This window comes from Hyperolius riggenbachi, chromosome 8, assembly GCF_040937935.1.
Source record: "Hyperolius riggenbachi isolate aHypRig1 chromosome 8, aHypRig1.pri, whole genome shotgun sequence".
NCBI lineage: Eukaryota > Metazoa > Chordata > Amphibia > Anura > Hyperoliidae > Hyperolius > Hyperolius riggenbachi.
In genome coordinates this window covers 245,958,115-245,972,639 of record NC_090653.1, presented here as the reverse complement: position 1 = coordinate 245,972,639, position 14,525 = coordinate 245,958,115, and the positions used below count along the sequence as shown (strand labels likewise).

Sequence of the window (14,525 nt, the reverse complement as noted above, 5' to 3'; positions counted from 1 at the left end):
GTGACTTATTACACAACTTCACACTAAGCGACAGCAGGCATCAGAACTGCTAAACCCCAAACCATTATTTCCACATAAGTAAAGCAGGGGTTAGTCAGTGGAAGTTGTGACGCTAACGTTCAACATGTTTTTCCGGTCACAGCAATAGGACAGCATTGTGTGGCTAGAATGAAATCTAACGGACAACTTTTATAATACACTGTATCATAGCCTAAAATTTGATTTACTGTACAAGTGGCCTCTTTCTTCCTGTGCGACTCCAAAATCTGCCCTTGGTATATGGAGCGCATGCAGATTCGCTCTAGTGGAAACGAGCCCTTAGAGACAGAGGATCATCAGGACAGCCAGACAACTGGTATTACTTAAAAGGAAATAAATATGGCAGCCTGCATATGCCTCTCACTTTAGTTGTCCTTTAAAATGTAGTCACTTGAAAGGATCTTTAGAGCTTGTTTTGGGTGAGAGTTCACTAATGAGTCCTGTACAGGCATGTTGTCTGGCTACCGCATGAGCAGCGAGTTCTGCTCTAGAGAGAGAGGAGGGGAGAGGATGATAGAGAAGACCTATGCTGGAGGAAATTCAACAGCACTCGAAGAATGAATAGTGGTTGGGAACAGCAATGCAGCCCTCTGAATCGCTTACAAATCTTTAAAAAATTTTTGCTCTGAAATAATCATTTATTCCTTTTAATACCAGTTCCCTGGCTATCCTGCTGATCCTCTGCCTCTAATGCTTTTAGCCATAGCCCCTGAACAAGCATGCAGCAGATAAGGAGTTTCTAACATTGTCAGATCTGACAAGATTAGCTGCATGCTTGTTTCTGGTGCTATTCAAACACTACTGCAGCCAAATAGATCAAGAGGGCTGCCAGGCAACTGGTATTGTTTAAAAGGACATGCATATGGCAGCCTCCATATACTTCGAGCTTCAGTTGTCCTTACAAATGAAAGTGTTTATGCATGAAATAAAAAGAGCATAATCTGGTAAATGATCACACTCTCGTTGATTGCCAATCAATCAGGAAGAAATTGTCACTTTAACAAATTGCTCAACTCTATTTCAATCAGATTTCAAAAAGAACATGTACCAAATTGTACCAGTGGATGCCTTACACAGTCACAGTATTCTTCGGACTATAAGATGCACTTTTTCTTTCCCAAACATGGGGGAAACGTCAGTGCATCTTATAGTGTGAACACTGCATTTGTTCCCCTGTCCTCAGCCCCCTTGTCCTCAGTTCCCCTTTCAACTCCGGTATCCGCTGTCGCCCTGTCTTCTGTCCCCAAGCCCCCTCCGGTGCCCGCTGTCCCCCATGGTATCCTCCGTCCCTTCTACATATTGGCTCTCTGCTCCCAAAACCACTAGCGTTTTGACGATCTGCTAGCGGTTTTGGTGTGCGCTGGGCCTAAGTTGGAAGAGAAAGAAGACTAGGTTCACAGTGAGCACTGTGTTGCCTGTAACAGCAGAAACACAACGCAACAGAATGGGCAAGTTGCACCACAAGTTATGCACACGTTGCATACAGTGAAGCATACAGTCAATGAGAAGTACACTTCACTGTCACTGTTAACGCACACGTTTTGCTGTAACACACTGCATGCAGTGCTTTGGGAAGCCGCATGCTATTATAAACCACAATGCACCCGCCGCACTGTGAACATTGCATAGGTAAGGCATTGCAGTGCAACGTTCCAATGCAGCAGTTATGTCACACCGCAATGCACCACGGTGAACGTAGCCAAAAATCTACAGACCTTTTCTAAACTTCCTATCATGCAATATTTAGTGCACTAAAATAGCATGTGAGAGTGCTATGCATACGACTGTTGGTGCACTCTGCTGCAGGGTCATATGAATGAAGTTTTTTGTGGTGTGATGCGATGGGATCAAAATCAGTAGTAGACATGACTCAAATTTCCAAACGTTTCTTAAAACCCCAAAGTTTTGGGTTGTGTGCATGTGAGTCTTTAAGTTTTCGAAATTAATCATTCAATCCACAACTTCATGATTAATAAAGAAAGAGTAGAAGGACTGGCCTTTTCCCAAATGGTAGTTGTAACAGCAGAAAGAGGCGCTAGGACCCTTTTATACTAACCCCATTTGAAGTTTTCAGATTGCACATGATCTGCCAATTGTAAGGGCAACATGATAATTCTGGTGCCCTTTCTCCACCAGTGCGCCTTGACTTTTAGCCAATGGCAAATGCCCTGCATGCTGTATCTTTCCTGGGTTTACCCAATAATTTGTTTTTATAAAGGGGAACTGAAGAGAGAGGTATATGGAGGCTGCCATGTTTATTTCCTTTTAAGCAATACCAGTTGCCTGGCAGCCCTGCTGATCCTCTGCCTCTAATACCATTAGCCATAGCCCCTGAACAAGCATGCAGCAGATCAGGTGTTTCAGACTTGAAAGTCAGATCTGACAAGACTAGCTGCATGCTTGTTTCTGGTGTTATTCAGATACTACTGCAGAGAAATAGACCAGCAGGGCTGCTAGGCAACTGGTATTGATTAAAAGGAAATAAATATGGCAGCCTCCGTATACCTCTTACTTCAGTTCCTCTTTAATTCCCAATGGTAGCAAACATGCTCTGTGTAATTCACAACCGTGATTTTTAGGTGTAAAAGGACCCTTAGGATTAGGTTCCAGGTGACAGAGGTTGTAGGAAGGGCTGGCAGTGGTTTTGGTCAGGGCTAGACAACATATAGGAGAGGTTACTGTTGGCACATGGAAAGGGGAAGGTTGGTTGAGTTAAAGAGTTAGTCTAGATGTGGGTCGGGGTCTTAAATTAATCCTTAAGGCCTCGTTCACATCATTTAGCGCAGATGGCTGTGCGATTGGAACGCAACGCGTCCGATCGCACGCCATCTGCGCTCCTATGCGCTGCGCTGCAGATCCCATTCATTACAATGAATGGGATCTGCGCTGCGATTCACAAAAATGCGTGCGGTACGCGATAGCGCAATCGCGCGATGGGAACGTTAGAAGGGCTGTCTATGCCCTTCTACCGTTCTTGCGTGTCGCACACTATACGCGCTGCCAAAATGCGGACGGCAGCGCGTATAGTCTGAACGAGGCCTTAATGAGGTATTGAAAGAAATCTAAACTACTAATACTAGGTACCCAAATTAAGCAGGGTCTACTACTAAATCAAACACATGGAAGCAAATTCCCTAAATTGCTGTATACATTAAAGAGGAACGTTAACCAAGAATTGAACTTCATCCCACATTAGTAGCCGATATCCCCTTTCCTGTGAGAAATTTTTACCTTTTCTCGAATTGATCTGGGAGGTCTGTGTGGCTGATATTGTGGTGAAACCCCTCCCACAGTGTGATGTCATGACCATGGTCATGACAGTTTCCTTTCTGTAAATCCTGTTGCATTGTGGGAAATAATGGCTGTTTCCAACTACCAAGCAACCAGTATCCCCCTCTATGTATATTTACTTCCTTAATATGTATTACTTCCTTAATAGCAGGAAGTAGTGAGAGTATAAGCGGCGCGGCAGACAGAGGAGCCCGGCTTGCGTGAACATCGCTTGGAGCCGGTAAGGAGGAGAGTTGTTTTTAGAGGCTTCCGTTAGGCGCATACTCCGCAGTGGAGGGGATGCACAGCGAGGAGCCCTCGTGGAGAGGGAGGGAGGGAGAAGTCGGCCACCTCCCCGCGGCTCCCCCCTCCATCACCTATATGGGAGCATCTATACTTAGCTAACCTATACTGGGGGCACCCATGTCTTGCTACCTATACTGGGGGCACCTATGCCTAACTACCTATACTGAGGTGTAGTTTCGGTTCACTAGTCCACAAGGGTAGGGGGGGTTGAGGTTTACAAGAAACTGTCCTGGCTATCGAAGAAGAGTGGCTCCGTACTGAGCCTGCACAAGCGCGCTCCCTCACACGGTCACTCATGAGCAGTACAGAGCCGCTCCTCTTCGAGAGCACTCAGGCACCTAAAGACTACCGAAGCTTCCCGCAGTCAGGGCCGGTTTAAGCAACAATGGGGCCCAAGGGCAAAATAAACCTGGGGGGCCCCCACCAACATATACCCCGCAACAAAAATTGGCATTAGGGGACCTTTTTTGCAGCTGGTATAGTCAGGGTGTGAAGTCCCAATCGGTCGGAGCTCCACATTCTGGCTATCCCAGCCTGCATGGGGGACAAGGGGTTACAAAGTTTCAGGAGGGGGGACCCCACATAATTTAAAAAAAAAAAAAAAATTCCCACACTCTAAACATAAAATTTTTTTGGGGAAAATAGAAAAAAATGCCAGGGATCTTCATACAGCCATATTGCGGCTGTATAGCGATCCCTGGCCAAAGCGCTGCGGCTGCGTATAGACCTCCTGGAAACCCTGTCAGGAAATTTATTGCGCTGTCGTTTGATGCATGTAAAATTACACTACCGTTAGGTTTGCTACCAAAAGTGACATTTACCGCATTTAAAAGTATACTTTTTTCCTTTGAAACTTTAAAATCGATTTTCTCAAAAACTATAAGGTCTTTTTGCAAAATTGTTTTTTCCTCTTATTCCTAATGATCTCCTTAACATATCCTGCAAATTTAGGGTTTCTAGCATTTAAGGTGGATTTGCTATCAACCATTAAAGTCGGCAGGTTTTTAAATGTGTATTTTTTTTTCCTTTGAAACTTTAAAATCGATTTTCTCAAAAACTATAAGGCCGATTTGAATTTTTTTTCCTCTTGTAGCCACTGGGGGCGCCTACAAGCTCTGGGCCCTGGGGCAGCTGCCTCCTCTGCCTTTATGGTAGCGCCGGCCATGCCCGCAGTGGTAAATTAGAACAAGGTGGCAGCGAGAGGAGCATGAGAGGATCGGGAAGGCTCTCTCTGTAGGACCCAGAGACTTCCCTCTCCTTAGCTAAGTATCCGTTTGTTTTTTATTTCAGTTTACATTGGCTTTAATATTCCTAAAATAGCTATGTGGCTAAACGGCTCTAAATGATGCGTCTATTCCTGAAATCACTTTATTACTTACAAAAAACAACTATTCTATAGAAGAAAAGTTGAAACTAAGAGAAAGCCTAGGCTTGTGCCCAAAGTACACAATACATTAGGACACATATAATAGGTAAGTAGAGGAGGTTGTGTCTGGATAGGCAGAGTTTATTGGCGTGAAATAACAATGATGAGGTTTGAGCTACTTACATGGATGTGGTTGGCGGTGGAGCTGCAGAGCGGCTGTCTGTTAGACAATTGTCTGAGTGCAGTCACCACGTATTCAGCCACCCCTCTGTTCCTCATTCTGGCCATCACTGGCAGCATTGTGTTCATAGGCTGAGGGCACATAATTGTGTACATTCTGCTGTCAGTGACTGCACCATTCTCAATGGCTTGCTTTTTTTATAATTACTATTTAAGTTACTAGAGCAGAAATATAGACAGTGTTATTGGATTGGGCATTTAGACGACATTACATTTTAAAGGGCAACTGAAGTGATATGTAACATGAAGAGATAAACCATCCTTTTTCCTTACCGCTGTACACAAACAAGATTTTCAGCAGACGAGGTTGTTATGGGCCAAATTAAATGCAGTATGTGTATAAAACTTAAGGGTTAAGAATCCAGGGCTCTAAATGACTGTTTTTCTGCAGTGGGGTTGGACTGCAGCATAACTCTCACTGATAACTCATAAGAGTTGATAAAACTCCTGTATGGCTGAGAAACACTCGTGAGGCGTCATTTACCGCACACAGTCAAATCATTAAACTTAGATTTTTTTTTTAACCTTTAAAAGTAAAATAAGACTATGAAGTTTCAGGAAAGTCCTATTTAGGATTAGGTTCAATTACTATTGGTTTATTTTCACTTAAGGTTTGCTTTAACCACTTACAGACCGCCCACTACCAATTGCAAAGTGGCACCCCCAGGACCACCTAACGTCGATCGGCGGCGGCACCTGGGGGACTGATCAGCCGGGGTTCGCGCGCATACGCCGGCATTAGGCCCCACCCACCCGTGACGTCAACCCGCCGGCCAATTAGCAGCGCCAGCGGTTGTTAACCCCGATCTGCCACATACAATGTGTATAATACACTTTGTAATGTATACAAAGTGTATTATACAGGCTGCCTCCTCCCCTGTTGGTCCCAGTGATCGAGGGACCACCAGGGGAGGAGTCAGCCCTAGTTGTAAGCACACACATACACACACTGATCCTGCCCCCCTTCCCCCTGATCGCCCACAGCACCCCTCAGACTCCCCTGATCACCCCCTCAGACCACAGCTTGCACCCAATCACCCATCAATCACCCCCTGTAACTATCTGTAAACGCTATATTTTAGATTAGGTCCTAAACTGCCCCCTGGGGGCTCCTGATCACCCCTCCCCCCACACCCTCAGATACTCCCCAGACCCCCCACCTCCCCCGTGTACTGTATACATCTATTCTCCCCTGTAATCACCCACTGATCACCTGTCAATCACCCATCAATCACCCCTTGTCACCACCTGTCACTGCTACCCATCAGATCAGACCCTAATCTGCCCTCAGATCGGCAACCCCGATCACCTCGCCAGTGCATTGCTTGCATCTATTCTCCCCTCTAATCACACCCTGATCACCTATCAATCACCCCGTCACCCCCTGTCACTGCTACCCATCAGATCAGACCCTATTCTGCCCCTTGCAGGCACCCAAACACCCGCCCACACCCTCAGACCCCCCCCCCCCCCTTATCACCTCCCCAGTGCATTATTTACATCTGTTCTCCCCTCTAATCACCCACTGATCACCCATCAATCACCCCCTATCACCACCTGTCACTGCTACCCTTCAGATCAGACCCTCATCTTCCCCTTGTGGGCACCCAATCACCAGCCCACATCCTCAGATCGCCCTCAGACCCCCCTGATCACCTCGCAAGTGCATTGCTTGCATCTATTCTCCCCTCTAATCCCACACTGAGACACCCATCAATCACCTCCTGTCACCACCTGTCACCCCCTAGCACACCTACCCATCAGATCAGGCCCTAATTTGCCCCGTGTGGGCTCCTGATCCCTCGGCCAAACTTTCAGATCCCCCTCAGACCCTCTTCCGATCACCTCCCCAGTGCATTGATTGCATCTATTCTCCCCTCTAATCACCCTCTGAGATACCCATTAATCACTTCCTGTCACCCCCTAGCACTCCTACCCATTACATCAGGCCCTAATCTGACCCCTGCAGGCTTCTGATCACCCGATCAAACCCTCACCTGCCCCACCGCAGTGACAGAAATTATTTTTTCTGATCACTGCAAAAAACAATGTACAATAACTGTGGCGCTGTAAAGATTGGTTTTGATTTTTTTTTTTTAATCAAAACTCAGTGACCACAGCTTTCTACTTCACAAGTACTCCCTTTTGCTAGGTAGGTGCTCTTTTTCCTGGGTAGTCTCAGAGGAATACCCCCTAAATTTAGCAGTCCACCATGGCAAAAAAGGGGTATTCCGCTGAAGAGGCCGCCGAGATTCTGGCCCAGTGGGATGAGTGCGATTGGGAAGCTTCATCTGACTAATCACCCGGGTTAGAATACGAACCGGTGAACAGCAGTGGCTCTCTGACCGATAGCAATGATGAGGTTGAGGTCCCGGCTAGAGCCAGGCGTCCCACACCCCATGTCACTGGACCGCAGGATCAGACTCAAGGGCACCCATCAGACTCAATACGCTGATCCGAGTTTTCTTGGTGAGGCATGCACCAGCAGCGTAGCATCTCCTGGACCTAGCACTAGTACTACCGTAGACCCTGGTGAAGTGGCGAGCACCAGCATGGTAGTAGAAACTGGTTCGGTGGCACGCACATTAAGACCAGAGTCGCAGCCACCAGCAAAACGGGCCTGTACTACCCATAGTCTCCCAGAGGTGCTGGCAAATCCCAATTGGCAATCCCCTGGTTCCGCCGCACCCGTGCTGCCCCCTTTCACCGCCCAGTCTGGAGTTCAGGTGGAGACAGATAATCTAGTATGGGCCCTAGACTTTTTTCATCTGTTCTGCACCGTGGATCTCTACGACTTAATTGTGGCTGAGACCAACCGCTATGCTACACAATATGCAACCGCCAATCCGAGAAGCTACCATGCCCAGCCTTTTCGATGGAAACCACTCCAAGTTTCCAAACTTAACATTTTTTTGGGCCTTCTCCTTAACATGGGTCTAGTCAAAAAGAATGTATTGCGGTCTTATTGGTCTACGCACCCAATACATCACATGCCCATGTTCTCTGCTGCCATGTCCAGGTCACGATTTGAGAACATCCTGCACTTCAGTGCCAATACAATCTGTCATCTAAGAGGCCACCCTACTTATGACCGGTTCCACAAAATTCAGATCCTCATAGACCACCTGTCATCAAAATTTGCAGATGCTTATACCCCTGAACAGTCATTTTGAGGCATTTGGTTTCCCGACTACTCCTCGCGGTTTAGGGCCCCTAAAATGCCAGGGCAGTATAGGAACCCCACAAGTGACCTCATTTTAGAAAGAAGACACCCCAAGGTTTTCTGTTAGGTGTATGATGAGTTCATAGAAGATTTTATTTTTTGTCACACGTTAGTGGAAAATGACACTTTGTGAAAAAAAAAAACAATATAAATCAATTTCCGCTAAATTGTGACAAAAAATAAAAACTCACCATACTCCTAACGGAATACCTTGGGGTGTAATCTTTCTAAAATGGGGTCACTTGTGGGGTTACTATACTGCTATGGCATTTTAGGGGCCCTAAATCGTGAGGAGTAGTCTAGAAATCAAATGTCTCAAAATGACCTGTGAAATCCTAAAGGTACTCATAGGACTTTGGGCCCCTTAGCGCACCTAGGCTGCAAAAAGGTGTCACACATGTGGTATCGCCGTACTTAGGAGAAGTAGTATAATGTGTTTTGTGGTGTATTTTTACACATTCCCATGCTGGGTAGGAGAAATATCTCTGTAAATGGACAATTGTGTGTAAAAAAATCAAAATGTCATTTACAGAGATAGATCAAAATTGGATCGAATTTAAATTCAGTTAGAAATGCATTTGTATTCATTCTTAATCCATTCAGAATTCTTCTGACATAGGCACATCCAAGAGAGTATGCACTTTTATAAATGGGAAGTAATCAAACTCACTGCATTAGCTACATATGCTTAGGGAGTAGCTCTTAACAGTTATACTTTCTAATAGTAACCAGGAAGGGAAGTGGTGTGCACCACCCTGCCCCTGCCCAGAAGACACTGCAGGTTATCAGGCTTATGTGACGATGGTCAGCTCTAGGAGAAATCATGGAGAAGCATGTGATCAGTGTGGTCAGGTGATAGATATGCAAGTCTCTGATTTGCAAGTCATGATCATGTGCTAAAGCAGGATGTAATCACAGCAAATCAGAGCTTTGCAAATCTACGAACTGATAAAACAAATCACATGCTGCTCCAAGCATTCTCCTAGACAAAACCATCTGCCAGAAGATACTAGGATGCCCACCAAAGGGGGTCACATAAATTTAGTTGCAATATACATAATTCCATTTGGGCACAGCTTCCATTGGCTCTTGTTAAAAGATCGGCTATTTGCAGCACAAGTGGATACAGCACACAATTATTTTTTTTTTGGGGGGGGGGGCGGCAAGTCCGGTGCCCAAATTTACACCCACAGCCAATCTTTTAATGGCCGCCTACTGCGTTTCTGCTAAAATAAGACCTACCCTGAAAAAAGGACCTAGCTTACATTTGCGGTAAGATGCGGTAAGAAGGATACTTTTTAATTGTATATGTTTACACATATTTTACATTTTAAGATTTTCGCAACAGAGGTCTTTAAAAGGAGGAGAGTCGCGCATATGGCACCCAGAAGTTACCCACATGAAGGCGGACACAAAACAATGGGACTGTGTACTGACATCTAGTAACCTCAGGAGGGTTAGAGCCTCATAAAGGCAAGGCTGATTGGTAAGCTGTATACAAGTACCTTAAATGCTGTCTGCTGCGAACCAGTGCATTATGCAAACAACTGGCCTGCGCAATTTTTCCAAGTAAAGGCTGATTGCTGGCTGTACTTGAACTAATTCTTTGGTTTATGCAACATTTCCAACTATTAGCTAGTTGATGACAGTACTTGAACGTTGCTAATTGCTTGGCAGTTTACAGACATCTTCTTGGGACAGACCGGTTGCACTTTCTGAACAATACTGTGAATTCACAAATAGAGTCAGCCATTGAACACACAGGACTATAGTGTTTTATGGAATCCTATCATTGAATGGTGCTATAAATGCAGCCGTATACTATGTGTGAACACAGCCATCTGTGTGTTATTAACATCTGGCTCTAGTAAAGCTCGCGTTGTATTTATTAGGGTTTTTATTGATACTGTTTATTTTACACGGTACTTACGGAATAACGATTATATCTATGTGTTGAAAATGAAATGAGCCTAGACGTGTTTCATTTTTGATGGTAGCGTTTAAAGGGAACCTGAACTCTTGCACAGGACAAAAGGAAAACAGAGAGAAATGACCCCTGTATGTATTTAGAGGGTTTAGCCTGTCTAATTCCCCCTCATCAGTGTCTAATCACAAGTTGTAATTTAATCTCTCCCCTGTTTCACCTGACAGCCATGGCAGATAAGCTAATTTGAAAGCACAGGATGTTGACAATATGTTTGTTTTTTGAAAGCAGGAAGTATACACACTGCAGATTTTCGGCAGGATTTGTATCAGCTGTAACAAAGAAATGTTTTTCTTTAAAGGCTTTTATACTGTTGCTTATCTTTTAGAGCGTACAGGACATTCTGAGTTCAGTTCTGCAGCGACGCGTTCATTCCTCCAGGTGGAGGGTTCCTTATAAATAGATTGTAATTCTTGAATTGAATAGACATTTTAAAAAATTACCGTATATGGTGTGTTGCCACCTTTACTGAGATAGTAGTAAAGGTGGCTACACACCATACAATTTAAAAAAATTCTATTCAATTCAAGAATTATAATCTATTTTTCTGAATGGATTTGAAAAATCTGACCAATGTAACACACACACCTGTGTTCAATTTTCCCCAATTATTATTATTTATTTATAAAGCACCAACATATTCCATGGCACTGTACAAAATAGAAAAACCAACAAAGGGTACATAATGATACAATTATAAAAAATAAATGATTGAAAACGCTGAAAAAATTGCTTGGGTCTGTACAATCTACCCTACACCATTCAATTTTTATAACAATTCTACAGAAATTTCCACCACTCCCGATCGACATAACGATAATAATGGGAAATCCTCGCACAAAAAAAAAAAAAAAAAAAAGTTTGATTTTTCTGTACAACCGATCGTTTTAGGGTGTTGCTGTAAAATTGAATCATTTTATTGTATGGGGTGGGGCCACCGTAAGGCTCAGTTCCTACTCAGAACGGGTCTGTTGGGCAAAGAGCAGACAGTTCAATGCCCTTAAAGAGACACTGAAGCGTAAAAAAAAATATGATATAAGGAATTGGTTGTGTACTATGAATAATTACTAGAAGTTTAGCAGCAAAGAAAATATTCTCATATTTTTATTTTCAGGTATATAGTGTTTTTTCTAACATAGCATCATTCTATAATATGTGCAGATTACACAACACTCAGCATTCAAAATTATTATTTCAGAGCAGTCTGTGAACTAATGACCTCTCCTCTGGAAGAGTATAAGTAAATATTTCAATAACACTTGAGATAATAAAAGTCAGATAACAGCCCTCTCCAAGACTTTGAAAGTCGTAGAGCTTAATTGCTTTTTTGCATAGAGATAACAACTGGAGTTTGTTAACTCTTCCTGTACTGGAAACAGTTAGACTGATGTATCTGATCTTAATGTTTTATTTCTTAGCTGTACTACACATACAAATCATAATATCATAATTTTTTTTTTCGCTTCAGTGTCTCTTTAAAGGATACCCGAAGTGACATGTGACATGATGAGAGACATGTGTATGTACAGTACCTAGCACACAAATAACTATGCTGTGTTCCTTTTTTTCTTTCTCTGCCTGAAAGAGTTAAATATCAGGTATAAAAGGTAAATATTTACATGGCCGCTGTTCGGAGCGGCCAAGCGAGACTTCTGTTGGATGGAGCAGCAAATGGGAAAGCCTCAATAGGATCCAGAGGCTTCCCTCTCCCGAGTTAAAGAGACTCCGTAACAAAAATTGCATCCTGTTTTTTATCATCCTACAAGTTCCAAAAGCTATTCTAATGTGTTCTGGCTTACTGCAGCAGGTTCTACTATCACCATCTCTGTAATAATATCAACTTATCTCTCTCTTGTCAGACTTGTCAGCCTGTGTCTGGAAGGCTGCCAAGTTCTTCAGTGTTGTGGTTCTGTGATGCATCTCCCCCCTCCAGGCCCCTCTCTGCACACTGCCTGTGTATTATTTATATTAGGGCAGCTTCTCTCTTCTCTCTTATCTTTTACAAGCTGGATAAATCCTCCTCTGAGCTGGCTGGGCTTTCACATACTGAGCAATTACATACAGGCAGAGCTGTCTGCACTCTGCAGGAAGAAACAGCCTGACACTTCAGTGGAAGATAGCTGCAGGGGGAAAGAAACACACAAATGATCTCTTGAGATTCAAAAGGAAGGGTGTATACAGCCTGCTTGTGTATGAATGTATTTTCTATGTGTGGACATACTGTACATCAACCTACTTCCTGTTTTGGTGGCCATTTTGTTTGTTTATAAACAAACTTTTTAAAACTGTTTTAACCACTTTTAATGTGGCGAGGAGCGGCGAAATTGTGACAGAGGGTAATAGGAGATGTCCCCTAACGCACTGGTATGTTTACTTTTGTGCGATTTTAACAATACAGATTCTCTTTAAGTACCCCCCCAGGGCACTTTTTAAAGGATACCCCCGAAGTGACATGATGAGATAGACATTATGTACAGTGCCTAGCACACAAATTACTGTGCTGTGTTCCTTTATTTCTTTCTCTGCCTGAAAGAGTTAAATATCAGGTATGTGAGTGGCTAACTCAGTCCTGACTCAGACAGGAAGTGACTACAGTTTGATCCTCACTGATAAGAAATTCCAACTATAAAACACTTTCCTAGCAGAAAATGGCTTCTGAGAGCAAGAAAGAGATAAAAAGGGGAATTTCTAATCAGTGAGGGTCACACTGCAGTCACTTCCTGTCTGAGTCAGGACTGAGTCAGCCACTTACGTACCTGATATTTAACTCTTTCAGGCAGAGAAAGAAAAAAAGGAACACAGCATAGTTATTTGTGTGCTAGGCACTGTACATACACATGTCTATCTCATCATGCCACTTCGGGTATCCTTTAAGGCCCACGGCAAGCAGAGGCGTATTTGGGTAATATAGAGCCTATGGCAAACACTGAAACTGCGCTCCCCTCTTCCCGGTCAGAGCCCCTTTGCCCATTGAAAACAGCATCCTTTCTCATATACATGCGTTATGGTTGCCTGTGTTTTCTGACTGGGGATTATTATTATTATTATTATTTATTAGATTTATATAGCGCCAACATATTACGCAGCACTGTACAATAAATAGGATTACAGACAATGATAACTGGGGTGACAGAACAATACAGGTAACAAATCATAGATACAATACAGGTAATAGCAATAAGATACACAACACAATGCAGATAGTAGTACATACCAGATCATAAACCGGAGTGGTAATGGTAAAAATTACCAGTTCCAAATTCTGGGTAAAGTGCACACAGTCAAGTAAGATACACAAGGGGAGAGGGCCCTGCCAAAGGCTTACAATCTAGAGTGAGGGGTTGGTGACACGAAGAAGGGGGTGCAACAAGAAGTTATTGGCAGAAAGGATTAGGGCAGTGTTGAGTTGATGTAGGCCTCCTTGAAGAAGTGAGTTTTGAGTGCTTTTTTGAAGGTGTTGAAGGTGGGAGCGAGCCTAACAGGCAGTGGGAGAGAGTTCCACAGGATGGGGGCAGCTCTAGTGAAGTCCTGCAGTCGTGCATGGGAATGCGAGATGCGTGGGTTGGTTAAGAGGAGGTCGTTGGAGGAGCGAAGTGGACAGCCAGGTGTATATCTGCTGACCAGGTCAGAGATGTAGGTTGGGCAGGACTTGTGTATGGATTTGTATGCCAAACATAGGATCTTGAAGCTGATTCTGAAGTGAATTGGAAGCCAATTAAGGGATTTGCGTAGTGGAGTCGTGGAGACAGAGCGGTGGGAGGAGTAGAGGAGTCTGGCTGCTGCGTTCATGATGGATTTTAGGGGGGCGATGCGGTTTTGAGGAAGGCCTGACAAGAGGGAGTTGCAGTAGTCCAGGCGGGAGATGAGGGCGTGGACAAGGAGTTTGGCAGTGTCTGGGGTCAGGAAAGGCCGGATCTTGGAGATGTTGCGCAAGTGGAAATAGCAGGCTCTAGCTACGGTTTGGATGTGGGAGGTGAAGGAGAGGGCTGAGTCCAGGGTGACACCCAGGCAGCGGGCTTGTGTGGTAGGACGAATGATTGTGCCATTGACAGTGACATAGAGGTCAGTGGGGGGTGAAGCAGCACGTGGCGGGAAGA

General features: G+C 44.2%; 1 protein-coding gene across 2 annotated transcripts in view; it reads right to left on the bottom strand.

Moving 5' to 3' along the window:
- Positions 1-14,525, bottom strand: part of KYAT1 (kynurenine aminotransferase 1) — a 58,461-nt gene that overhangs the window by 31,636 nt on the left and 12,300 nt on the right. The window contains exon 2 of one of the 2 annotated variants that reach the window (XM_068248508.1): positions 5,165-5,293. The exons of the other annotated variant lie outside the window; for it this stretch is intronic. Within the exon in view, the coding sequence (XP_068104609.1) occupies positions 5,165-5,290 (126 nt within the window). The 5' untranslated portion in view covers positions 5,291-5,293. The remainder of the gene's footprint in view (positions 1-5,164; positions 5,294-14,525) is intronic. 2 annotated transcript variants of the gene reach the window in all.